The sequence below is a fragment of the Dendropsophus ebraccatus genome, chromosome 4 (genome assembly GCF_027789765.1).
Source record: "Dendropsophus ebraccatus isolate aDenEbr1 chromosome 4, aDenEbr1.pat, whole genome shotgun sequence".
NCBI classification, from domain to species: Eukaryota; Metazoa; Chordata; class Amphibia; order Anura; family Hylidae; genus Dendropsophus; species Dendropsophus ebraccatus.
The window spans coordinates 54,412,948-54,437,899 of NC_091457.1; the positions used below are offsets into that span (position 1 = coordinate 54,412,948).

Genomic DNA, 24,952 nt, shown 5'->3' on the forward strand with positions numbered 1-24,952 from the left:
TAATAAAAAGGGGAATAGTTTGGATTTTAGGAAAATCACTAGAATACCTATCATGTCTTTTCTACACTAAATATGTAACTTTAAATGTTAACTATATAAATACTGTTCACGGTTTACATGTTAGACAAACATAGGACCTGGTTACAATATTAATAAAATAAAATTGACTAAGATCTTGTAACATGGCTGGCAACTATGCTATACCTCGATAATGGGGGGCATATCTAGGGGCATTTTATAATGTTGAAAGTTGCTTTTAGTGTAGATAAACAGCACATAACCCTGAACTGTACCACAGTTAACACTTTAACAACCAAAATTGGGATATTCAAGCCCTGCCTCTAAGACCACTTTTGGAACCCCACCCTTTTTCTCTGCAGATTTTTCCTGGAAAAATCTGACCTATTGGCAAGTTTATACAGTATGTAGACTCATGAGACATGTCTCTGCAAAGTTGATAGTATGAGTTAAATGAATCAGGTATGTATCTGGCTGGTCGACAGGCTAAAGCCGCTATTACACGGGGCAATATCCGGGAGCAAGCAAGCGCCGACCTGTCAGATCAGCTCTCACTTGCTCCTCATTCCCCGCTTGCTGCTGGCGCTATTACACATGCCGACAGTGAGCAGCTTAGTGCGTGGGAGGGGCCCTTACCTGCTCATGGTCTTTGTTTGTCTTTCAATATGTTGAAAGACATTTTTTTTTTTAAATAATCATCGTGCATGTCAGCTGATCGTTTGCTTCTATTACACAAAGTGATTATTGGCCATAAAGGCCTTAAGTTGTCATAGGGCCTTAAGTTGTCAGATGGAGATGAAGGGTGTTATCACATTCAGACACCGATGCATAGACTCTTTTGGTGACCATGTGACTAAAATATTAGCCCTATGAAAGCGAATAATGCTGTCAAAAAGTGATCCCTTATTATGAGTTAATAGTTAAAAGATATGCCACCTATGTGTTATTTTCACACATAGTATTTCCGTTAATATTTTTTTAACCAAAACCAGGAGCGGGTTAAAAACATCTTTTTTTACCATTTGACAGCCTTTTCTTTTTTTTAATGTCCATCAACCTGCGAAAAAAAGTTATGTGGTTGTGGCTAAACTCTACAAATCTTTCCAATATTGCATGTGTACATAGGGAGGAAAGCACTGATAAGGAGGAAAAGGTTGCAAAGGATGTAAAGAGGGAAAGGGGCAAAATCCTTTAAATTTTAAAGCGACTCTGTATCCACAATCTGCCCCCCCCCCCCCAAACTGCGTGTAACGTCGGATAGCTGCTTTTAATCCAAGATCTGTCCTGGGGTCCGTTCAGCAGGTGACGCAGTTATTGTCCTAAAAAAATGTCCCAGGCAGGATTTTTCCTATTCATTTCCTGTCTGAACACTGCACATGGGCTTTAATGATCCAGCACATGTGCAGTGTTCACACAGGTGATGAATAGGAGAAATTGTTCTAGGGGCATTCCTAATGGTGAAGAGGGTGAGGAGGAGGGACAGAGCGGTGTTTCAAGCCTAGGGCATGAGTACTCTAGGCCACGCCAATTTGACACAGGGCTGCAAGTTTAAAGTTTGTTTTAGGACAATAACTGTGTCTCCTGCTGTACAGACCCCAAGAAAGATCTTCAATTTAAAGCAGCTATCTGATGGTACAAGCGGTTGGGGGGCAGATTGTGGGCACAGAGTCACTTTGATATCTGTCAGCATAAGGGAGAGAAAAAAGATTAAAAGGCTAATCATAAGGCTATGCTTGTATATAACAGGTAGCAAGAAAGCAGCCACCTAAATGCACAGACCTCCTATATTACTCCGAGGGACAAAACGTTGGAAGCTAGGAAGAGGTTGCAATATGTATACCGGAGACTAAAAATAAAAACGACAGCCTAAAACTTGCCAAAACTTGCCTATGGCCTATGTAACAATAATTTTTTTCCACAACAAAACAGTCCAGGAGAACCATAATGTTATGGATAGTCATGCACCAGTAAACTGCCTTTCCAGACAGTGATATAAGACTATGTTCACACAACGTAATTTTTCAGCATAATGGAATCAGCGTCCGTTCTTTACTGCAGGGGCGGTATTGCATTGAAGTCAATACAATGCCGCCCACTGTGTTCTTCAGAACAGGCGTTAAAATAATGTACCTGCCCATTATTTCCAGACTCTGTTCATTGAAATAATAGCTGTTCTTACAATGTAATGTGCGGCAGCGGACGCACATTACATTAAAGTGAATGGCCAATTCATTTGCCACAGTGCCCGCAAGTCAATTGTAAAAAAAGGACGTTCCTGGAGCCAATACAGAGGTATCTGCTGCAGGAACCTCCTGAATGCAGCCCGGCGGCCGGCAGTTTAACAGCGTCCGTTGATATGAAACGGGTGAACATAGGCTAAGTCACTATAAGATTTAGGAACACTAGATGTACCAATGGTAGCTATGAAACAGCTGTGCGTACAGCCGAAAACAACCTGCCTTTAAGCATGCAGGGATATCTGTCAAGACAGCATTCCTGCTATAATGTAATAATAATAGTAGTGTGACCTTGCCAAGTGTAACACGCTGGATGCCTGGCTGCACAATAAGTGAGAACCTTATTTAACAAGAATGATTCCAGCCGATATAAATTCTCAGGCTTGTTAGCAGCCTCTTGGCCCGGTTGTGCAGACTTGTTTCAAAGGCTTTTATATATTAAATTGACAATTTAATTCGCGTTGCTAAATATTTTACTCAGCTCTTGTGTTTTTCTACACTCATGTAGTAACTTGCTTAGTTAGGGAACTTCTCAAGCTTTTCTTGGTAAGTGCTTAAACTTGCCCTGTACACATTACACATGTTACTACCACGGCTGTTTATGGATAGGTAAGGCTCCCCGCTCCACTTGTCGGCAGTAAAACAATTGCTCTGCTCCCAGAAGAAAGATTTTATTGTTTTTCCACATAAAGCAGAGTGTTGAAAGAGCCCGAGCCATTCTCTCCTCCGAGATTGCTTCACTTACTACAAGAAAACAGGGTTGTGAAACTGAATGCAGCAGAAGGAAGCTGTGCGCTATCTTCTTGTATGCGAAATATCAGAGTTAAAGAGGTAAGAGAGGCTTGTTTTACTTCGTAGCCTTAGAACGGGAAGTGTCTTGCCTTCTGCTTTTGTTTTCTACTCTTCACAAGGATGGATTCTTACACAGTCTTCTTTGTATAACGTCCGTGTTTCTGCTTTTTTAGGTCAGTGTCCTCACTGATCAAGTGGAGGCCCAAGGAGACAAGATCCGGGATCTAGAATCCTGTGTGGAGGAACATCATTTGAAACTTAATGCTACCGAGGAAATGCTCCAGCAGGTAAGATCACAGTCAGTCCATGTGTTTGCCTGACATGAGGTTGCCTAACTTATGTAGATGTTGTTTAGTAGAAGAGAGGGGGGCTGCTCTTGTTGTTGTGTACTACAGGCCATGTATACAGTTAGTAATATATATGTACGTATGTGAACTCGGATGGTATGAAAGTGTTAGCTGCACACTTAAGTGCAAAGTTGACTTCTTTCAATGTAGTGCAGCAAGGCTGGTCAATGTCTGTAAAGGCCCTTGGGTGAATTATTATGTGGGGACTTCTGCTTTTATTGGAAAGAAAGGAGGGAACAACAACTTAAAAACAAGCTACAGGTGAATTTATACATTTACAGTACATTAGCACAAATGACAGTAACATGTAGTGTCCAATGTATAGCATCATACAGTGCACAAGTAATAATGTTTGGTGGTGGAAACCTCTAGACTGTGGTGCATGTGCATTTATGCCCTACCTATGTTGCATACCTAAAGACCCATCTACATGGGCCGATTAATTTGCCCATTCAGGCAAATAGGGCACTTGACTGATCGCTCATTTCTAGACATGTCAGAAGTAAGTTGATGGCTGAGAGTAACACCGGGCCAAACAATATTGAGATTGTTTGTGCGTCCCTGACCACACAATTATCAAGTCCATGGGAAGTAGTAGTCCATGACCTGAAGAAGAATTAAAACTTACTTTATTTAGGACATGGTAGAAACTATCATACAAGCAATACCCTGTCTGTAGCTTCTCTAAACCCATGTTTTCAAGGACACCTCAAGAGGAGACTTTAAGTGGAGCTAATCTGAGTATATAACCCCTTTCAAAGTCATACTAGACATGATGAATGAAAGATCCTTGGACTTGCTCAGGATGTCCTCTGGGAAGCTGCATACAGATTCCTGTCTTTACCATTGGAATACACATTTACATACTGTAGACCTCTTACAGGAGTGACTAGGACAAGGTGCTTGGTGCCCAAGGCAAAGATCACAGTCAGCATCCACCCATCCACTTGTCCAGAATTGTACACATAAACCTACTTAGCAAAAGTATATACCTAGAGTTTGACTTGACCCCTGTAATTATTGCTTCTACCATGTGTGAAACTGGTTAGATAGGATTGGAGTGGCCACCATAAAACATACTGCTTCCCATTCAATTATCCTGCTGAGCCCTGCTGTGTATCACTGTATATGACTTATGATAGCAGATGGCAAAATCAATACTATAGATCAGGTATACATACTGTAGTTTACGCACTTACTATGTTGCTGGATAGCACTGTCGTCCAACACACACTATTGACTTAAAATGCAGTCTGTCGGATAAAAGTCTGTAGTATCAGCATTCAGATGCCTCAAAAGTGTCTTTTTGTCTAACATTTGATATATGTTAGGATTAGAGACGAGCGAACCTGGAGCATGCTCGAGTCCATCCGAACCCAAACGTTCGGCATTTGATTAGCGGTGGCTGTTGAAGTTGGATAAAGCCCTAAGGCTATCTGAAAAACATGGATATAGTCATTGGCTGTATCCATGTTTTCCAGACAACCCTAGAGCTTTATCCAACTTCAGCAGCCCCAGCTAATCAAATGCCGAACGTTCAGGTTCGGATGAACTTGAGCATGCTCGAGGTTCGCTCATCTCTAGTTAGGATATATTTTCTTAGAATATTTTTATAACCATAATGAAAGCATACATAGCATCCATCTGAAGAAACAAGGACAAAATAACCCACCCTTCACAATACATATTCCATATCTGCTTTATACAGAGCTATATGACATAACCTATAAAAACAAAAACCCCTTTACATAGTTGCATACCATTTTTGTTCAACTAAAAAAGTGGCTATATACATACATACATATGGCACAACATACAGTATAATACAAATTTCTTTAAAATTAAAAAGTAGAGACTGTCTGCAGCAATGAACTTGCTCAACAGGTTACACATGCTTCCAGCCTCGCTGTATCTCATCCCACAGATGAGTGCAGACGTTGTGTATATCAAACCAAGCATAACTAGACAGAGCATTTCTGTAGGATCGCCCATATGTATAATGCATCCATTTTACATATTGTTCTACTTTAACCCTGTGGTCCAACTTGTAAACCGTATTTCCCATCTTACTGGAAAAATTGCTAGGAAAACATGTCGCTTTCTCAGTAATTATTATGGCTGCCTAAGGCAATCGGTGAATGCAGTTGTTGCTCCTTTTTTGAAAGGATTCCATTGTACACTACGTAAAGGATGATTGAACTTGCTGTCATTGTATGTGCCAGAAAATGAGTCTTTTAACTAATCCCATCTAGAATTATTTATGCATTTATTGCTGCAGGTCTGTTTTGAGTGTAAGTCTCTTAAGCATAACAATGATGGGCTTTGTTACAATGTCGTCGGATGGCGCTGACTCTTTGATGGTTACAGCTTCATCAAGTCTGATCATAGTTCTTCTTTCAGTGGAACCAGAAAGCTAAAAATCCTTAATGAATAAGACAGGATTTATGGTTGTATAGCCATAAAACAGAGATGGTTTGTAAAAACCTAAGTGACACTTATAGGCTTGGAACAAGATGGTTAAAGTTGCAATATTAATATTTTAAGGATTTGCTAATTCCTTATACTGTGGTTACTAGTAAGAGACAGTAAATTTATGGAGAGTTGGGCAAACCCATAGAGTTCTCTTGGTGGGATCAAATACTTATCGTAAACCCAAGTGGCCTCTTTTTAAACAAGTTTAGGTTATAGCATGAGGAGTGGGAGATGATCTGATGAGAACACTATGGTTCCCATAAACTTAAATACATGTAAAAATCAGTAAAAAGCAATGGAGCCACATCACAGAGGATGGGGGGTTTGGCGAGCCCACCCCCAGTGCTTTTTGTTGGGCTGGTGCTTGTAAATAGACCGTCGCCGTGCGCAGGAAATAAGCAGCAGTTCAAGAAAGGACCGCAGCACTGACACCTCCGCGCCGGAGCCGGTCTGTTCATTTAAAAAACACAAAATTATAGGATAGGGTATTCTTAGAAAGTGGAGATGTTGTGTATGCTTTGTATCACATATTGTAACGCCCGGAGTAGTGGATCCACTGGACCGACACCAGCGATGGCACTAACCTCACCAGGGGGCGGAGTCTAAGGGGCCGCTGGTTTTCACCAGAGCCCGCCGCAAGGCGGGATGGACTTGCTGCGGCAGGCGACCCCCAGGTCGCTACCCCTGGCTTGGTTGCTGGTGTCGGCAGGCGAGGCGTGGCAGGAGATGGCACAGGCAATGGTCTGCAGGTGAGAGCGCACGTGACAGGCTGAACACGGGAACAGATGGAGTGACAAGGGACCAGGAACCAGGAACAGGGACTAGGGACCAGGTAACGGATAGGACTCAGGAACAGGGACTAGGACCAGGTAACGGATAGGACTCAGGAACAGGGACTAGGACCAGGTAGCGGAATAGGACACAGGAACAACAGGGGGCTGGGCCAAACGCTATGGGAAGCATGTAGAGGCTCCAACCCAGGGGACAGGGCATGCTGGGATTTATAGGGGAGTGATTGGGTGCAACTACCAATTAGGAGCGCACTGCCCCTTTAAATCTGAGACAGCCGGCGCGCGCGCGCCCTAGGAGGCGGGGACGCGCGCGCCGGCCGGCACAGCGGGAGACAGGAGCGTGGAGAGGTGAGGCGCCCCCCGGGGCCGAGGTGACAGCAGCGCCGGGTCCCCGACTATGGACACCGGCTGCTGCATGGGGCAGGTAGCGGTCGCGGCGGCGGCCCGGAACGCGGGACGCCGCCGCGGCCGTAACAGTACCCCCCCCCTTTGGCCTCCCCCTCTTTCTTGCCTGCAAATGGCACAGGAAGCCACAAAGTCTTTGACATCTTGGGATAGGCTGGGCCACCAGTAGTGGCGAGAGATCCGTTGGCCGGTCTTACGGACTCCCGGGTGCCCGGCCTCCAACGAGGAATGTCCCCACTTCAAAATACCTCTACGAAGCGCAGGGTGAACATGAGTCTTTCCGGGGGGTACTCTCTGAAGAGTGGAGGTGACGACTGGTACTAGGCGATCAGGCGGTATAACGTGGCAAGGGACCGTGGGTCTGTGGACGAGGACCTTCTGTAAGTTCTTCCGGTGGTGAGAGGACACGACCTTAGTCTTGGGTACGGGGAGAGGGTACACCTCGGCAGAGAAGGCATCCGCCGAGTCTTGGTCTTCTGCCGGTAGGCCGGATAGAGGCTTGGCCGGGACAGGAAATGACATAATACACTTGGTCTGAGGTGACTTGAGACACTGGTGGGAACAGTCCTGACCCCAACTGAGAATCTCCCCGGTTCTCCAGTCCAGCTGAGGGGCATGTTCTTGTAGCCACGGGAGTCCCAGGAGGACCGCGGGGGAAGAATGGGGCAGGACGTAGAAGGATATCTCTTCTTGATGTGAAGGACCCACCTGGAGGACTAAAGATGCGGTCTGGTAGTACACACGGTCGGTAAGAATTTCGCCCGTGACCGAGGAGATAGTCAAGGGCCTGGCTAGTCGGGTCACGGGTAGCCGCCATCTTTGGACCAATGTTGCCGCAATAAAACTGCCTGCTGAGCCAGAATCGAGGAAGGCAGTAGTCTGATGATTTTGTCCTGAGGGAGTCCGGATGGAAACTGGCATAGACAGACTTGGAATGGTGGCATTCGCACCTAGGGACACCTGTCCCACCGGACCTAGGTGCGAGCGTCCTCCGGATGTTTGGGGACGTAGGGGACATTCCAGCCGGAAGTGATCGGAACCACCGCAATAGAGACAGAGATTCTGCTCCAGGCGCCGGATTCTTTCATCAGGCGTCAGGTGAGCCCGTTCCACCTGCATAGGAATCTCAGGAGAGGGCAGGGACATCGAAAGGTCAGGATTCTGGAAAACCGGTGCCAGCTGGGGATGGCGACGGGAACGGCTTAGTAGATGTTCATGCCGAACCTCCTCCCCCCTCTCCGAAAAACGAGTATCAACTCGGGTGGCCAGTAAAATGAGTTCGTTCAGGGAGGTAGGCAGGTCTCGGGCATCGAGCACGTCTCTCACTCGACTAGACAGACCCTTCTTGAAGGTGGCCAATAGGGCGGCCTCGTTCCAGTCCAATTCAGCTGCCAGGGTGCGGAACTGGATGGCGTAGTCACCAACAGAGGAGCTGCCTTGAGAGAGGTTGAGGAGAGCAGTCTCGGCTGAGGAAGCACGGGCAGGTTCCTCAAAGACGGAGCGAAACTCGAATAGGAAGGCCCGGAGATTGGCAGCAACAGGATCATCACGGTCCCACAGTGGCGTGGCCCAGGCCAGGGCTCTACCCTCTAATAGGCTGATGATGAAAGCCACTTTAGAGCGCTCGGTGGAAAACTGACTACTCAAAAGTTCAATGTGCATGGTGCACTGAGACAGGAATCCTCTGCACAACTTAGAGTCCCCAGAGTACTTGCTTGGGAGGGCCAGTCGGAGTGAAGAAGCAGCGTCAGGAGATGGTGTGCGCTGGGCAGTAGTCTGCTGCTGTAAGGCGGCAGTGAGTTGTTGGATCTGCTGTGACTGTTTCTGGATTTGTTGAGCCTGTTGCGCGACCACTCTGGCGACGTCACGGAGATCTGGCACCTCGCCGGGATCCATGGTTGGAGCCTACTGTAACGCCCGGAGTAGTGGATCCACTGGACCGACACCAGCGATGGCACTAACCTCACCAGGGGGCGGAGTCTAAGGGGCCGCTGGTTTTCACCAGAGCCCGCCGCAAGGCGGGATGGACTTGCTGCGGCAGGCGACCCCCAGGTCGCTACCCCTGGCTTGGTTGCTGGTGTCGGCAGGCGAGGCGTGGCAGGAGATGGCACAGGCAATGGTCTGCAGGTGAGAGCGCACGTGACAGGCTGAACACGGGAACAGATGGAGTGACAAGGGACCAGGAACCAGGAACAGGGACTAGGGACCAGGTAACGGATAGGACTCAGGAACAGGGACTAGGACCAGGTAACGGATAGGACTCAGGAACAGGGACTAGGACCAGGTAGCGGAATAGGACACAGGAACAACAGGGGGCTGGGCCAAACGCTATGGGAAGCATGTAGAGGCTCCAACCCAGGGGACAGGGCATGCTGGGATTTATAGGGGAGTGATTGGGTGCAACTACCAATTAGGAGCGCACTGCCCCTTTAAATCTGAGACAGCCGGCGCGCGCGCGCCCGAGGAGGCGGGGACGCGCGCGCCGGCCGGCACAGCGGGAGACAGGAGCGTGGAGAGGTGAGGCGCCCCCCGGGGCCGAGGTGACAGCAGCGCCGGGTCCCCGACTATGGACACCGGCTGCTGCATGGGGCAGGTAGCGGTCGCGGCGGCGGCCCGGAACGCGGGACGCCGCCGCGGCCGTAACACATATCAGAGGAAAAAAATTATAAAAGGCGATCGAAGAGTCTATCCCAAATTAGAACTGCTAAAAACTACAGATCATCATGTGAAAAAATAAGTCCATAAACAGAAAAAAACATAAGTAGAATTTAGGTTCAGAATAGGGCAACTTAAAGCATATTTAAGCATATATTTTTTAGTTTAAGCTTTATAAATTGGTACAGATGAGCGAATCTCAAGCATGCACAGGTGCGTCCAAACCCGAGTGTGCGGCATATGTTTACTGGTGGCTGCAGAAGTCTGATGCAGCCCAAGGGGGTCCTGGAAAACATAGATACAGCGTATGGCTATATTCATGTTTTTAAGGCAACCACTAGTAATCAAATGCCGCACACTCTGGTTCAGAAGGACCCAAGCGTGCTCGAGATTCACTCATCTCTATAAATTGGGTATTGCTGTTATAATACTGACCCACAGAATAAATATAACTTGTTCTATTGTAAAGTGCACTGCGTAAAAACAAAAGTCCCCAAATATTGCAAAGGTGTGTTGTTGTTTTTTTCTTTTCCGTTTTTTCACCACATATAATTTTATGGTAAATTAAAAGTCAATGAAAAGTACAATTGGTCACACAAAAAACAAGTTCTCATATAGCTCAGTTTGTAGAAAATTAAAAGTGCAATGGCTTTTAGAAACTGGGGAGAAAAACAAAACAGTAAAAATAAACATTTTTGGTGTTTAATGTGTATGGCCAGCTTAACACATAGTTGGTGTCTATTCCAGGTATTTCTATGTAAGGAAATTGGCTAATACTGGTCTAACAGAGTACCAAAGGATCCTCCAGTGAGCCCAGGCTCCCATACAATAATGGACTCCAATAGGTCCAATAGAAGGTCCTGCATTCTGATATATCCTGGCCAAAAGTACCAATATTATATTCAGCTTTGTAGTTAAGCTCCTGGTATTCCAAGCTCTCATAAATGACCAAAAAACAATCCACCCCACGCGTAAAGCTGAAATAAAAGGGTGAGGGAACTACGACTGGTCAGATTGGGGTGTGCTACAACTTTATGAATGGCCGAGGAATGCTGTTGTGAGTACATGCATACTGCAGAGTATACTAGGTATTGGTGACATGTATACTGAGTTGTAACATGCTGTAAAGAATATGTCAAGCATGGCTCAAGTCAATGACAGATTTATATGGTGCCAAAACCTGTCCCAGCATATTTTTATGTGTGTCCTGATATGACTGTAGGAAGGAGCAGTTCATCCCTTTGAAGCCTAGTAAAGCTGCAATGACTCCTTAAATGCATAGTACACATTTTTAGCGTGGAGGGTTACTACCTGGGTATATGACAAATGCATTATCCAAATGTGGTGTGAATTAAGCCCAACAAATCCATGGACTGAGATAAGGATATAATTAGAAAAAGGCTAAGAGAATAAAATCAGATGGAAATGTGCAGAACATATTGGAGTCTTCTTTGATCTCAGAAGTATGAAATTCATTAGGTATTGTATCAAGTATGCCGTCATACTGTACATTCTGGAGAAATTTACCCAGTATGTAATAAAAAAAAAACTGAAAAAAATGAAGCATTGTATACCACCTATTCAAACTGATCGCCTGTCTGTGCACTGTAGTAATAAGAGTCTCTTCAAATCTTCAGCAGCCGGCAACTGTGACATTAAATAGTCAATGTGCCCCTACCCCCCTTACAGTGCTTATTTAGGGCTGTCATCAGATTTGCTATCTAAAGACAGACTCCCTTTAAAGGTAATCGTATTGCTAATTTTGTTCTTTGTGCATGTGCTTTTGTAAAAGTACATGTACTGCCGGCATGGAAACCCCCTGTAATTCAAGCAGATAAACTATACGTACTTGCTCTGTAAGAGATCAGTTCCAGATTAAAATGATAGATACAGCTCCTACAGTAAAGACTGACACATGGGCAAAGGATGGTGCTAGATAGTGGTCAGTTGGGTGGCAGCCCGCCGGGCCCTCTAGCTGCCATTATTATTACATACTATTCAACATCAGTTACATTCAGAGCAGAGAATAGAAAAATCATTCTTCATGTAAACTTTTCTGTCACTAAGGTCTATACTTGGCTCCTGCCGATACAACTGTTCACTGAGGCCTTTGCTCGGGGAATGTTAATCCCGCACAGTATTCTTTGATTCCAGCAGTAAAGCCCCTCTCTCAATGTACAGGAGATTTAGTTCTCCTTTTATTATCTTGGTTTCAGATACATTTCTTGGCCCCTTTTTTGCTTGCAGATCCTATTACCTGAGCTGTATGACTAATCCTGAGCCTGTGTATGTCTCAGGACATAGAGAGCAGCGCTCTAGATCTGTACTTTGATGTTGGCGTCTACACACCGTCTCTGTGTTCCCACAGATTTCTCCACGTGTTCTTTCAGAGATGTTCTTATGTTTCAAATATCATTGTGCCAAGAGAGTAGGAAAATAGGTTTCTTTGAGACAATGCACTGTACCCTGTGGCTCTCTAAATGGTTTTGCTTCTTTAGGATCCAATATGATCTAGCTACTTGAAGCAACTACACCACTACTCCCAGCATGTCTGCAACCGTGAAGTTTGCTAGTTTTCATTCAGTAGAGAAACCCATTTAAACAGGCCTAATAGAGATGAGCGAATTTACAGTAATAATAAAGTGAAACGCTTCATTATCTGTGCGATCCGCTCATCAGCCTGCTGCAATTTATCTGACTGCCGCTCTGAGCCGCTCCTCCCCGGTTCCTGGGAAATTGGCTCTACAGCATTAACATTGCCTGCTAAATGAACCCCGGACAGTGCCACCCATAGGTCCCTATGCACCTCTTTACATTAATGTGCCCTCTAAGACAATGGGGCTGATTTACTAACGTGTTGCCTTCAGAAAATTGAGCGGTTTTTGTTTTTAGCATTTTCCTAGTCGGTTTGGTGTTTTGACATATTTTCTTATAGTGTGTCACACCATAAACCTGTCATTTCTGGCCAAAAACCCACCAATTGGGTGTGCTATGGGTGTGTCATGGGTGTGTCCTTTAAAACCCGCCACAACCGACAGATTTACTAAGCAAACTGTAATTTGACAGGTTTTCTATTCTAAAAACCAGCCACTTCTAGAGTGGCGGCATGGTCGGGTTTTAGTTTAGTCCAGATTTACTAAGGGCGTGCACCACATTAATGAATTTGTCACGAAAAACTAGACACAACTGACAGCATAACAGCTTAAAATTGACAGATTGTTAGTAAATCAGCCCCAACTAAGGCTACATTCCCACATTGCATGCATGGTTTGTATATATACGGATGATGTGCTATGAATTGGACTTCAGAACTCCCGGCATCATCATTCATGATGATGCTGTGAGCTTTAAAACTGTTTAAATCTCTGTGTTACTGTAATGACAGTACATTAGTGCAAATATGTAACTATTTTGAAGTTCCTGGCATCATCATTTATGATGGCGGAAGTTCCGGAGTCTGTTCCGTAGCACATTGTCTGTACATACACACCATGCATGGAATGTGAGAGCAAGGCCTAAGGCTCCATTGTGACATTTGGATGTATGTGGTAAACTCTCTAGGTTACACAATGGCTGTTGGTTGGAGGACAAAGGCAACAATTTGACCACATAGGGAGGTATCCAATGGCTTTTCCTCTCATAGAGAAACAGGTCATTGTCACCTGCACCTATAGCTTGTACTGTATATTCACATGTAGTGTATCTGCTACAGATTAGATGCTGTGTTCAATTGTTTATCTTGATTTAAACAGCATCAAATCCACAAAAAAAAATATATATATATATATACCCTTACTGCTGCAGCAGATATGTTACATTTGAATACATCTTTACTGTGACAGTAATCATGGTACAGTATCTAAACCTTTGATAACTCTCTTTCTGCACCTGTCAGTGGGATCAATCCTTAAAACAGAAAGACGCTTGCTGTGGTAGAATCCTTTAGAAATATTTATTGGCCTTTAATCTGCAGCCAAAAAATTTTAAATCAAAATCAGATGCTGCCTGCCGCAGGCCAAAGGTTATCAAAGCAGCTTAAAACAAACACACATTTGCATTTGATGGTGATGAGATCTAGGCCTCATTCACACTGCAGTATTTTGGTCAGTATCTGTAAGGCAAAACTAAATAGTGGGTCCACACATGGAAGAGGAGCTATTCTTTTCATTATAGTTTCTCTCTATGCATGTGTCACTTCTAGTTTGGCTTACAAATACTGATGCACAATACTGTGGTGTAAATGTGGACTTTACTGTGTGTCAAACCACAGGACATCTCCCTAGACTCCACCCTGAGGCCACAGCAATGCAAATGACTAACAGTGAGATTATACATTATAAAAGAACCCTACTCTCTCAGAACAAGTACTGTATTTCTGAACAGTAGTGTCTTATAAGCAATAAGTGCATACAGGCGTATATTGTCAAAACTATGTAATGATATAAACTATTCTTTTCTTGGAGGGGGGATTCAGTTTTCTGCCCTAGTCCTCCATCCTAATACTATGGTCAAATGGTATGTTGGCACCCTCTCTAGCACCCAGGGTACATGCCCTTTAGTGTCTGTGCTGAGTGGGAATTTCCTATCTGCATGGCACATAAGCAGAAGTAAAAAAGTCTGGGTAGACTAAGCGGGTGGGAAAGCAGCAGTGGCGGAGTGGGCTGGAAAAGTATACCTGTATAACCAGGCTATATGTTTAGTGGAGCTGTGATTGGCTGCTATGGGCAAACCAGGAGGCTTTGTCCCCTGACAGATTGATAAATGTGGGCCAAATAGCTTTGTTTTTTGGTATTATGGAGTTTTGGGGGTTAATGGCATTTTTTTTTTTTCAGAAAGCAGCATGTTCTGGGTACTATGTGTTTTTTACTGGAATCTTTCATATAGTCATCTCTATTAGACTTGAAAAATGCCAGAAAAAAAAACTATGAAAAAAAGGCAATGAAAAACGCTTGAAATTCATTATACAGCTTTTCCCAATTGGCATGCAGTTGCCACCGCCACCGGAAGATTGAGTAGCCATGGCTTCAATAGGGCTTGTGCAAATAACTCACCTGTTGTGGATGTATCCATGGTAATCTGATCTTCTGTCTGCAGAAGTGACTGTACACCAATGGAAACCGCTGAGTAATAACAGGTAGGCTGTAAAGGTTTAGGTCTCACCCTCCAAGGGGTGTTGCAATACATGAAACAATTGTTCATTAAATTCTCTATAAGGCTGTGTTCACACTGCACCTCTTTCCATTTTAAACAAGAGTTTTTCGTTTTGATTGGCAAACTCATTGAAAGACATAGGAAGTCACCAATCGAAACAGGAGAGGCATGTCAAGAACACGCAAAAAAACCATACTGCGTGAATGCAGTCTAAATCAACCAGAAATGTAACTATTTAAAGGGCTATTGTGAGTTGTCATATTTTTTTTATGTACTCAGCATTGTGGCAAAGTTCTATACTGGAATAGGAGCTCTGTTTGGAGCCCCCATCTATTCACTTACAAACAGAGCCGAATGGACTGCTTCACCAATGGTTTTGAAAAGACCCCCAGAGACCCCATTGACTTTAAAGGGGTCCATCATCTGTATGTCTGTATGCAGTGTTTTTTTGTTTGGTAAGTTAAAACAGACTCTGGCACAGTGTAGTCCATGTCCAACACAATATAGACATGTACTTACCTTCGTCGATGCTTTTACACAGCAGTGGTATATGTTTTTTATGCTATCCAGTTTGGTGGAGTAGCACAAGGTCCAGCAAATACCAATCGATACATCCCAAATGGAGGCCAAAATGGTTAAATAGGGTTCTATGGATCTGTTAAACATATGTGCACTTGTATTAAACATAGTCTGCTGGATTAGAGTTTAACACAATGTGAACCAAGCCTTAGCTACAGAGAGAAGTAATATTCTCAATTACAGGTGAAGGCACTCCTGCATGGACATGTGAATTACATTGCACATCCAAAGCCAAGGCTGTTGCTGCCATACTAGTAATCTGGATCCACCTGTATCCTAGGAGCCGGAATGCCCAATATACTCCGCTTCAGATGAGACGCACACTGTAAACTAAAAATACCAGCCCGGCCTCTTGTCAGTGAATCACAACCTTAGTGTGTTCCATCTGGCAGGCTAAAAAGGGTTACATGTGAAGGCAACTTTCCCATTGTTCCTGCACTCTGTGTGAGAAGCCGTCTCCACATTTGTTTTTCATTTGCTGAGTAGCTCTGTGCTGCTTGTATTATTCCCTCTGTGCAGAGTTATGGCCAGGACTTGGGATGAGAATGAAGCCTGCCATTAGCCTACGAGCCTAGCTTCTAATTATCCCCCCGTCTATGGCCAGGGCTTTCCACGTCCCTGCCAGCTTCAGAGCACAGCAGTTGCTATATAAAAGTTTTGGAAGGTCCACGTGGAAGTCTCCGTCACTGTCTGGAGGGTTTATACACACAAACTTGCACTGCTGAAGCATTTCTCTTCCACCTCCGCTGGGTGCTGGCTGCATACACCTGTGGCAGGTAGTGCTGGGACCTAGGCCTGGAGACTGTACGCAGATGGAGTAGACTACATAAGGAGACCAATGAGTGGCCACAGAATGTGAGTTCCTTTTTTTTAATCTATTTTTGTATGTATCAATGGGTTAGACGTGTATAACTGACTAAACTAAATAAAGCTATTATACTTATCGTGGGTGAATACGCAGCTACGATATAGCTTTCCTTATCTTTGGTGAAACAATAGCAGTGTAAGCTTATGCCATGAAGCAGACCACACTCATATGGCATTGATCAGCATTCAGCTTGTATGCCAGGAGCACCTGACGATTTATATGCCCAAAATAGTATCCGAGTAATATGCAGATAGTTTGCCAGCTAGATGTTAGTATACCTTTTATTGTAATGATCCAATGAGGTGTGAGTTGAGTGTGGTTGACTGTCACTGGAATCACTTACCACCTTGGGAAACAAGGGATCAGACAGATTAAAGCCACAGTAACCTGTCTGATCCTCAAAGACATATGGAAGATTTGGCATGGCACTATATGTAATAAGTTTTTGGTAGATACCATCAAAACTATTGATGATTGCATTATTAGGCTATGTTCACACAGCCTAAGTTCCGTGGGAACTGGAAGCAGGTGTAGATTTAGTACGCCAGGCGCAGGTTCGGGCACCCGGCCAGCCAGATTTACTAAGAGGCGTGCGTCTCTTAATGAATCCTGCCGGGGAAAAAGGGGGCAGGGCGTAATATATTTATAAATCCCCCCCCTATGTGTATACACTCTGGCCAGGATCCCTTCAGCCTGCAGCACTCCGTAATTTCCGTGGAAATCATGGATGTTGAAACAACGGCCGTGATTTCCACGGAACTTACGTAGTGTGGACATAGCCTTAATGTGCATGGGCAGCTTTGGGCTATGTTCCCACTACGTAAAAAATGTCCGTCTTTCAGTACAGCCGTCATTATAGTATCAAAAGTCTAATGGTAATGGCGGTCACAAATGATCATGTATTTTCACCGCCATTACCCACTCCCGCCACTCCCATCTTTTGGCGCTAAAATGATAGCCTTCATGTTTATGTCAGAAAGAATCACCCTGCAAATATGCCAGGAAGCTTGATGGCACCTCGAGAGATCTGGAAAAAGATCACATATGTCAGTGTTTTCATCTTCGAGCTCATCCCTGCGACAGTACTGAAGGGTCTGCCGCGATGTGTAATATTTGGCAAAGCCTATGTCCATTTCCTTTCTCAGGCTTCTGGAGAAAGTATTTATCCTAAGGTTTCCTGAATAAATAAGGGCTGATTTATGGAGGCTCATAAAACCTAATCCTCATTTACTTCTATATCACCTACTGGACCAATACAGCATACCCCCAGTGACTTCATTGATCTATGTCCCAAACAACGGTAATCTGATGTAATGACTTTTACATTCGTATAGATGAAGTCCGTAATAGTGGATATCTTGTAACTATGCAGAATGCAGTACAATAGGAAATATATTGCTACATGTTATATTACTGTTCTAGAAAACATGTACCAATCAAGGAATTGTTGAGGCTAAACAGCAAACACCACGCTATAGATACGAGCTCCAATTTTTTGGCAATTATTACCTCAAGTGGAGCCCATTCATTTGAAGGGGGTTTTCCTCTTATCAAACTTTTTATCCATCCACAGGATAGGTAATGCATACTGTATTTGATAGATGGGGGTCTTACCACTTGGACTTACATGCATAGTGCCACTCCAAAGTCTATGAAATTGCTCAAGGTAGCTGAGTATGGTGCTCGGCTATCTCTGGCAGTACATAAAGTCTGAATGGCGCTGAAGTGAGCGTCTCGGACTGCCGCTACATTCAAACAAGGGGACTGGAGGCCCCAGAAGTGATTATAATAGGTACATTTCGGGCCCTTAGCTCTTGGGGGCCCATGGCCACCCAAACAGACGTATATTTTTAGTGGTGTATTGCCCCTGGCTAGAGTTCTGCCATGATTTGCAAAAAAAATCACTGCTTTTTACCTCAATTTTGCACAAATCCGAGCAAACCTGCAGCCCGGAGTCAATTCAGTAACATTGAAGAACAAGGACCTTTCATGTGACTATGATGTCACCACAGGTCCTGTACAGTTTGCACTATGGAGGTGGAGGACTACAGGTAGACTTACAGTGGGGTGGGGGGCCCAGGCTTGGTGAACAGCCAAGGGCCTATGGTAAACTTAATCCGCCCCTGGGAGGCCACCGCTCTCGCAAAGACTGGGAGTACTAGAGGTTAGATGTGGATTGATCTGGCATGTATTGCCTATCTTGTATTAAGTGAATGTTTTTATATATCCTCCTGCGATTCAAAAACCGCTCCTAAATCCTAAGGATGGAGATTTCATTCTTTGACATCATCCTTTCTTTGACATCAGCTATCTGTGCTAAGAGGGTTCCACAAATCGTATATGAGGCTTGAGACACTAGTAGATTATTAAAAAGTATTCTTTAGACATTATGTAGTACTGTTATTCGATTACTTTATGTATGAAGTTTCATATGGTCGCAGTCCCATGGCCGGGATTGCTAGGTGGTAACAGCAGTGGGTTAGTTTGTGGTTTACTTGGGCACTTGTCACGGTGGCCAGGAGTGGTGATACCCACCCCCAGACACAGTTGAACTGGGATTTGTAAAGGGTAGCACTGGGTGTATGTGCAAGTGCAGGTGCAGTGGAAGCTTTTTGTAAGTGAAAGTGCACCAAAGATTATCACAGCAGCTAAAGTCCTTTCTCCTGATGGACAACACAGAACGTTTAGCTTCAGTGCTTGAGGTGAAGACAGGTAGGTAGGTTAAGAAGTCTAGTTGAGTTGAGTAGGTTAAGGGACTGTCTTAGGGGTCTAGCCTATAAAGTACAACGCTCTACAGGGATATCTTGTAGTGATTTTGTGTAGAAGAATAAGAAGACTCTCATGCTTACGGCTGAAGAAAAGACCACCTTTTGCCTAAAGAGCTCACTGACTCTCAGGTCTGGTAGTATGAGTCCCAGGTTTGAACAACTGGGCGAAGCTAACCTTTCAAGATTTCCCAAGTAGGCGGAGCATGATCCAATAAGTACTTCAGCTTATGCATTTTGCTCCACTGCAGACTTATCCTGTCTTTGGATAGACCTGACTGGTTTTTATTATCACAGGCGTAGGCAAGCTTGAACCCAGGTGACTGCATAGTAAGTCACTGAAAGTCTCTCATAAGAGATCTGAAATCACTTGTTCCTGTCAGAGGCTCTGGCCCTCAGACAAGGCCTGGGTATAAGCTGCAGCATGAACTCTGTTCTGACTTTGTCTCTCTCACCATACACCCTCCCTACACCCAAGACCTTTCCACCAGGAACTAACTGTCCTATATAGGGGATTAACCTCCTGTTGGTGGGGAAAGTACTGGAAGGAGAGAGGTGTAAGAAGCAGACCAAGTTAACCTTTTATCCTTCAGCTGTGAACAAAGGACAAAGAATAGTCAGACACAAAGTGGTGATGGTGTGAAGAGTGTGACAGAGATACCTGTGGAATACACAGACAGTAACACTACAGCTGTGTTTTACTATTGTTAGAGCACTGTATGGTGGTAACTGCATGGAAGTCATATACACTGTATGACACTATTATTTGAGAATCATACTGTATGACTGTAAACTATATTTGGGTACAGATAAAACGCTGCAGTTAATTCTGCCTTTTGTAAGATCACCATCATCAGATTTAAAGGCAGTATTGGGATAGCTTAATCTGTAACATTGTTGAACTTCTCTTTGCAGGAGCTTCTGAGTCGGACATCTCTAGAAACCCAAAAGCTGGATCTAATGGCCGAGATTTCAAACCTAAAGATAAAGCTGGTTGGTTTAGAAAAAGAGAAGAACAACTGTGAGGAGTCCCAGAATAAGGCAGAGGTTAGTTACACCTCACTTTCCCTGTCCCTTTTTTGTCATCTGTTGACCATTTACAGGGGCGGTCTTGGTATTTCTGGGGCCCCAAGCGAAGTTATGTCTGGGGCCCCCCCTCGACACTAGTTCCAAAACAATAGACCGCTGTGTGTTGCCCCCAGTAGTAAATACCCCTTGTGCGCTACCGCCAGTAATATATACTCCTTGTGTGCTGCCCCCAATAGTATATACCCCTTGTGTCCTGCCCCCAGTAGTATATACCCCTTGTTTGCTTCCCCCAGTAGTATATAGACCCCTGTGTGTTCCCACAGTTACATATAGCCCCCCTGTGTGCTCCCCCAGAAGTATATAGACCTCCTTTGTGCTGCCCCCAGTTGTATATACCCCCTGTGTGCTCCCCCACTAGTATATAGGCCCCCTGTGTGCTCCCTCAGGGGTATTTAGCCCCCCTGTGTGCTCCCCCACTTGGATATAGACCTCCTGTGTGCTCCCCCACTTGGATAGACCCCTGTGTGCTCCTCAAGAAGTATATAAACCCCCTGTGTGGTTCCCCCAGTAGTATATAGACCCCCTGTGTGCCCCACCAGTATTATATAGACCCCTTTGTGTGCTGCCCCAGTAGTATACAGACCCCTGTGTGCTCCCCCAGTTATATATAGACCACCTGTGTGCCTCACAAGTAGTATATAGACCCCCTGTATGTTCCCCCAGTAATATATAGACCCCCTGTGTGCCCCACCAGTAGTATATAGACCCCTGTGTGCTCCCCCAGTAGTATATAGCCCCCCTGTGTGCTCCCCCACTTGGATATAGACCTCCTGTGTGCTCTCAAAGTTGTATATAGACCCCATTCTGCTGCCCCCAGTAGTATATAGACCCCTCTGTGAAGCCCCAGTAGTCTATAGCCCCCCTGTGTGCTCCCCCTGTTATATAGCCCCCTGTGTACTCCCCCCATTTATATAGACCCCCGATGTGCGCTCCCCCAGTTAAACAGACCCCTGTGTGCTCCCCCTCCCATATAGTATATAACACAATAAAACAAACACTCATACTCACCTGGGTCCGGGCGTCTCCTCTTCTCTTCTCTTCACTCACAATCTCTTCACGATCACAAGAGGCCGCACTCCCCTTGTCCTGGCGCCGATGCTCCAGTGACACTGGAGCGCCGGCACCACAAGGACAAAGCTGCCACTTGTGACCGCAGGGAAAACCCTTCCTGCGACCACAAGAGTGACTGACAGGAAGGGAGCCAATGTCTCCCGCCCTGTCAGTGCTGCTGCATGTAACTATGAGCGCTCATTACGAGTGCTCATAGTTACAGTTCAGATGGCAGCAGCGAGCATGGCAGCGGCCCTGTCCAGCTGTCTTGAGCACAAGAGCAGGGCGTGGGGGCCCCCCTGGATGTTGGACTGCTCCTGATTAGACCTTTTGCAGACGCCTGCTGCACTCCATCCTCACCAGAGCAGCGTCTTTCATGAGTGTGTGATCAAATCTATTCTCAGAACTTTCCTTCAGTCATTAACTACATTCTCTCTTATATCTAACCTCTTTTTTTCTCCTTAAGTGTTGAATAATTGATTTTGCTTTGCATCCAAATCCCTAAAGTGACTGCAGATAAGGGATTGCAATATAAGAGGCCTGGAAACTCTTCTACTCATTAACAATCTGGTTTACTTTTCAGTGATTAAATAAAACTTATATGTTCCTGACTTCTTTTTTTTCAGCTTGTTTGTTCTCTGTATATTGTTAAAAAAAATAGTACTAGTGCATTGAAACTGTCAGCAAGCATACATGCTAGCCATAGATGTAAGTGTGCCAAACCCGCTAATTTTCTTTGGGACTATCAGTTGGGTTCCCCAATTCTCCCCCCAGATGTCAGCGTAAAGAATGATCAAGTAGGTAGAATTTTTAACTTGTCCAATACCTTGGGTCTGCAGGAGATCAGCCATTGCCAAAGGAGTCTGGCTGTGTCTTTTCCCCCTTTTCCAGTCAGAACTTCCTGTGTATGTCCTTGGAAGAATCAAGAGAAAAAACTGCCTTTGAACAAGCTTTCAGCAGATTTCCAAAAGATGATCTGACCCTTAGGCCTTGTTGACATGGGCAAAAACCATGCAGAAAATACCCCCTCAAAGTGTCCAACCTGTGTCACTTTGGCTGCAGCAGAGCCACAAGTCCCAGTATGCCAACAGTCAGGGCATGCGTGGAGTTTTTGTTTTGTTGACCACCCTTCCCTGGAAGATTTGCTGCCTACTCACCAGTCTTTTGCTTGAGTAGTTTCCATACACAAGGCTATCTTTCATCAGATTCCTCTCTACAGGTTTGGCTGCTGATGGCATGCCAGCCACTTTGCAGCTGTTTAATGTCTTACGCACTAGTAACAAACACTCAAGCCTATAAAATCTCCTAAAGATATTGATTTCACTTCCACTTGTCATCAACTTGTCCCAAGTGAAATGACTGCCCTCATGACACCTGTATTATGTGGCATAAAGAAAAAATATCAGAATGACTGGCATATCTATGAGGTCCTCTAATTATGTTAGAATCTGTAGTTGAATTAAAGTTTATAGGCTGATTGTCAAACTCAGGGTAAAGCTAGTGTAAGGGAGGACTGTACTGCCAACAAGGGGATCCTCTAGGTCAGTGCTTCTCAATTCCAGTCCTCAGGCCTCACTAACAGGTCATGTTTTGAGGATTTCCTTAGTATTTCACAGGTGATATAATTATACTCAGTGCATCAGGTGTTCTTTGTATGGGATATCCTCAAAACATGACCTGTTGGTGGGCCATGAGAACTGGAATTGAGAAGCACTGCTGTAGTAGACAGGCAGAATTGTTGTCATGTACATGTTTGTACATGTAGCTAGTAGCTGCAGATCACGGACTGAGAGGGGTGTGGTTTTGACAACCACTGCTTCAGCATCAAACCTGCAGCAGTGATTGTTTCTCCTAGGAGGACCTGGCCTTTTAATGGGCTGAAAATTCAAGAGAACAAGAATTGGGTGGCATCCAAGCAAAAATAATAAACTTGCTGTATACTAAGGGCCAGTTCACAAGGAGTAAAAGAGGCTGAATTCCGTGACGGAACTCTCGGCTGCGGAATCCCGCCAGCCTCCATGTCATACAGGCTGTCTATGGATAAAGGGCTCACGAGCCTCCGATTTCCATGCCATGTCAATTCTTTGAGTGGAGAGAGGAGGCGGGCGGGCCCTCCCATAGACAGCCTGTATGACACGGAGGCTGGCGGGATTTCGCAACGAAGAGTTTCGTCGCAGAATTCCACCTCTTTTACTCCATGTGAACTAGCCCTAATACAGTAAACCTTTTAAATTTATAAATGTTGAATATAGCACCTTTTACAGGCAAAACATAAGCCCAATACATAAAACAGCAAAATGAAAACTGCAAACCTGCCTTGCAACTCAAAACCTAAAAAAAGTTGGGTGTTCCCACAGATGACTCTAATAATAGTCTTCAACTATGTGTTATTACAGATGCCTAGGAAGCTGAGATATGCCTTGTTAGTGGAGTCTTCCTAATGTAGTTGCTTTAATTCTTGGGAAGTAACTCCGGGACTAACTTCTATTCTTATGCATGGAGTAAACACCGTTTAGGGTGTTTTGTTATGAAACTGAACTCCAGCCGCAGAGGGGTAAAAAAAAGTCTGCCCCCATTTGCACCACTAACACCAAAGGTTGTGGGGAGGGGTCCGGACAGCGGATAAAGCTGCACACAGAGGGATGTGACCTCAGCTTGTGCCATATTTATGAAAACTTATGCCTTATAGTTCTTCTGGTTTCAGATTTGTTATTTTTTTTATACACATTTTTTTTTTTTTTTTGCCTTTTTGCAGTCTGTAGTCAATCTGATCAATGAGCTCCAGGAACAGATGTGCAAACTCCAACTGGAGATCAATACTAAAATCCAAGAGAGGGAGACCCAGGCTAAAATAACTGACTTAATCGAGCCTGCCCACAACACGTCAAGTTGTGACCCCCCACAACTGGTCAAGTGCCCTGGTTGTGAAGGGAAGGATGTATGAGAAGTATTCTGATCCTTGCATGGGGTATGGTTGGGTTTTGCACTAAAGCACTACTGTCATGGAGTCCTTTTTAAGCTCTGTTCACATACTGTCAAAATAGTTTTTTTTTTTTGTTTGTTTTTTTGGACAGTTGTCATTAAACTGCAAATAACAGCCGGTATTTTAACACAACAGCCGTTATTCATATAATATCAGCTGTTGTTTCAAAATAACAACAGCTATTTGCCGTTAAATGACGGCCATCATTTTGATGGTGTGTGAACATTACCTAAAAGCACTTATTGTATGTGACTAACAATGATACCAGGTCTTGGCTACTAGCATAAATATATGCATTGATGGCATGGAAAAGGCTTATCCTCTAATGATTTATTAAGGAAATTGAAGAAAACGGTAAAGCAGTTGGCAATTTTTTTTAACTATTAAAGGAACTGTGGTTTTATTCTCAAACTTTATATATGCCACTTGCAGATGAACAGATACTTGGAGATAGATCCCCATAGCAGGCATTTAAATGGGCTACCCCCAACCTGGGGCATGATCCGCCTGTCCACTTTCTTTAGGAGACAAGATAGGTTGTTCCTTCTCTTATTTTACAAAGGCAGAGTATGACGCTAACCTTAACCTCAAAACAGGTCCCATCCCATAACAAAGGGTTGCTTCTAGGGTACAAATGTCATTAGTCACTATGTGATTTACTAATGGAGAATGACAATTGATCAGGTTATAAATGGTCACCTCCAATGGGGAAAGGGTTGAGTTTTCCTTGTTCCAAGTTGCTTCATAGTG

General features: G+C 44.5%; 1 protein-coding gene and 1 long non-coding RNA gene across 16 annotated transcripts in view; one reads left to right on the forward strand and one right to left on the reverse strand.

Moving 5' to 3' along the window:
* PPFIBP2 (PPFIA binding protein 2) overlaps window positions 1-24,952 on the forward strand; it is a 138,866-nt gene that overhangs the window by 51,516 nt on the left and 62,398 nt on the right. For 10 of the 15 annotated variants that reach the window (XM_069965799.1, XM_069965801.1, XM_069965804.1 and 7 more), the window contains 3 exons: window positions 3,221-3,334; window positions 19,996-20,127; window positions 23,975-24,157. In XM_069965799.1, the coding sequence (XP_069821900.1) occupies window positions 3,221-3,334; window positions 19,996-20,127; window positions 23,975-24,157 (429 nt within the window). Of the gene's footprint in view, window positions 1-2,853; window positions 3,087-3,220; window positions 3,335-19,995; window positions 20,128-23,974; window positions 24,158-24,952 lie in introns of those variants that run through there. The other 5 variants (XM_069965805.1, XM_069965806.1, XM_069965808.1 and 2 more) reach the window with 2 other exon arrangements.
* LOC138788179 (uncharacterized) overlaps window positions 1-24,952 on the reverse strand; it is a 69,631-nt gene that overhangs the window by 27,825 nt on the left and 16,854 nt on the right. The window lies entirely within an intron of this gene.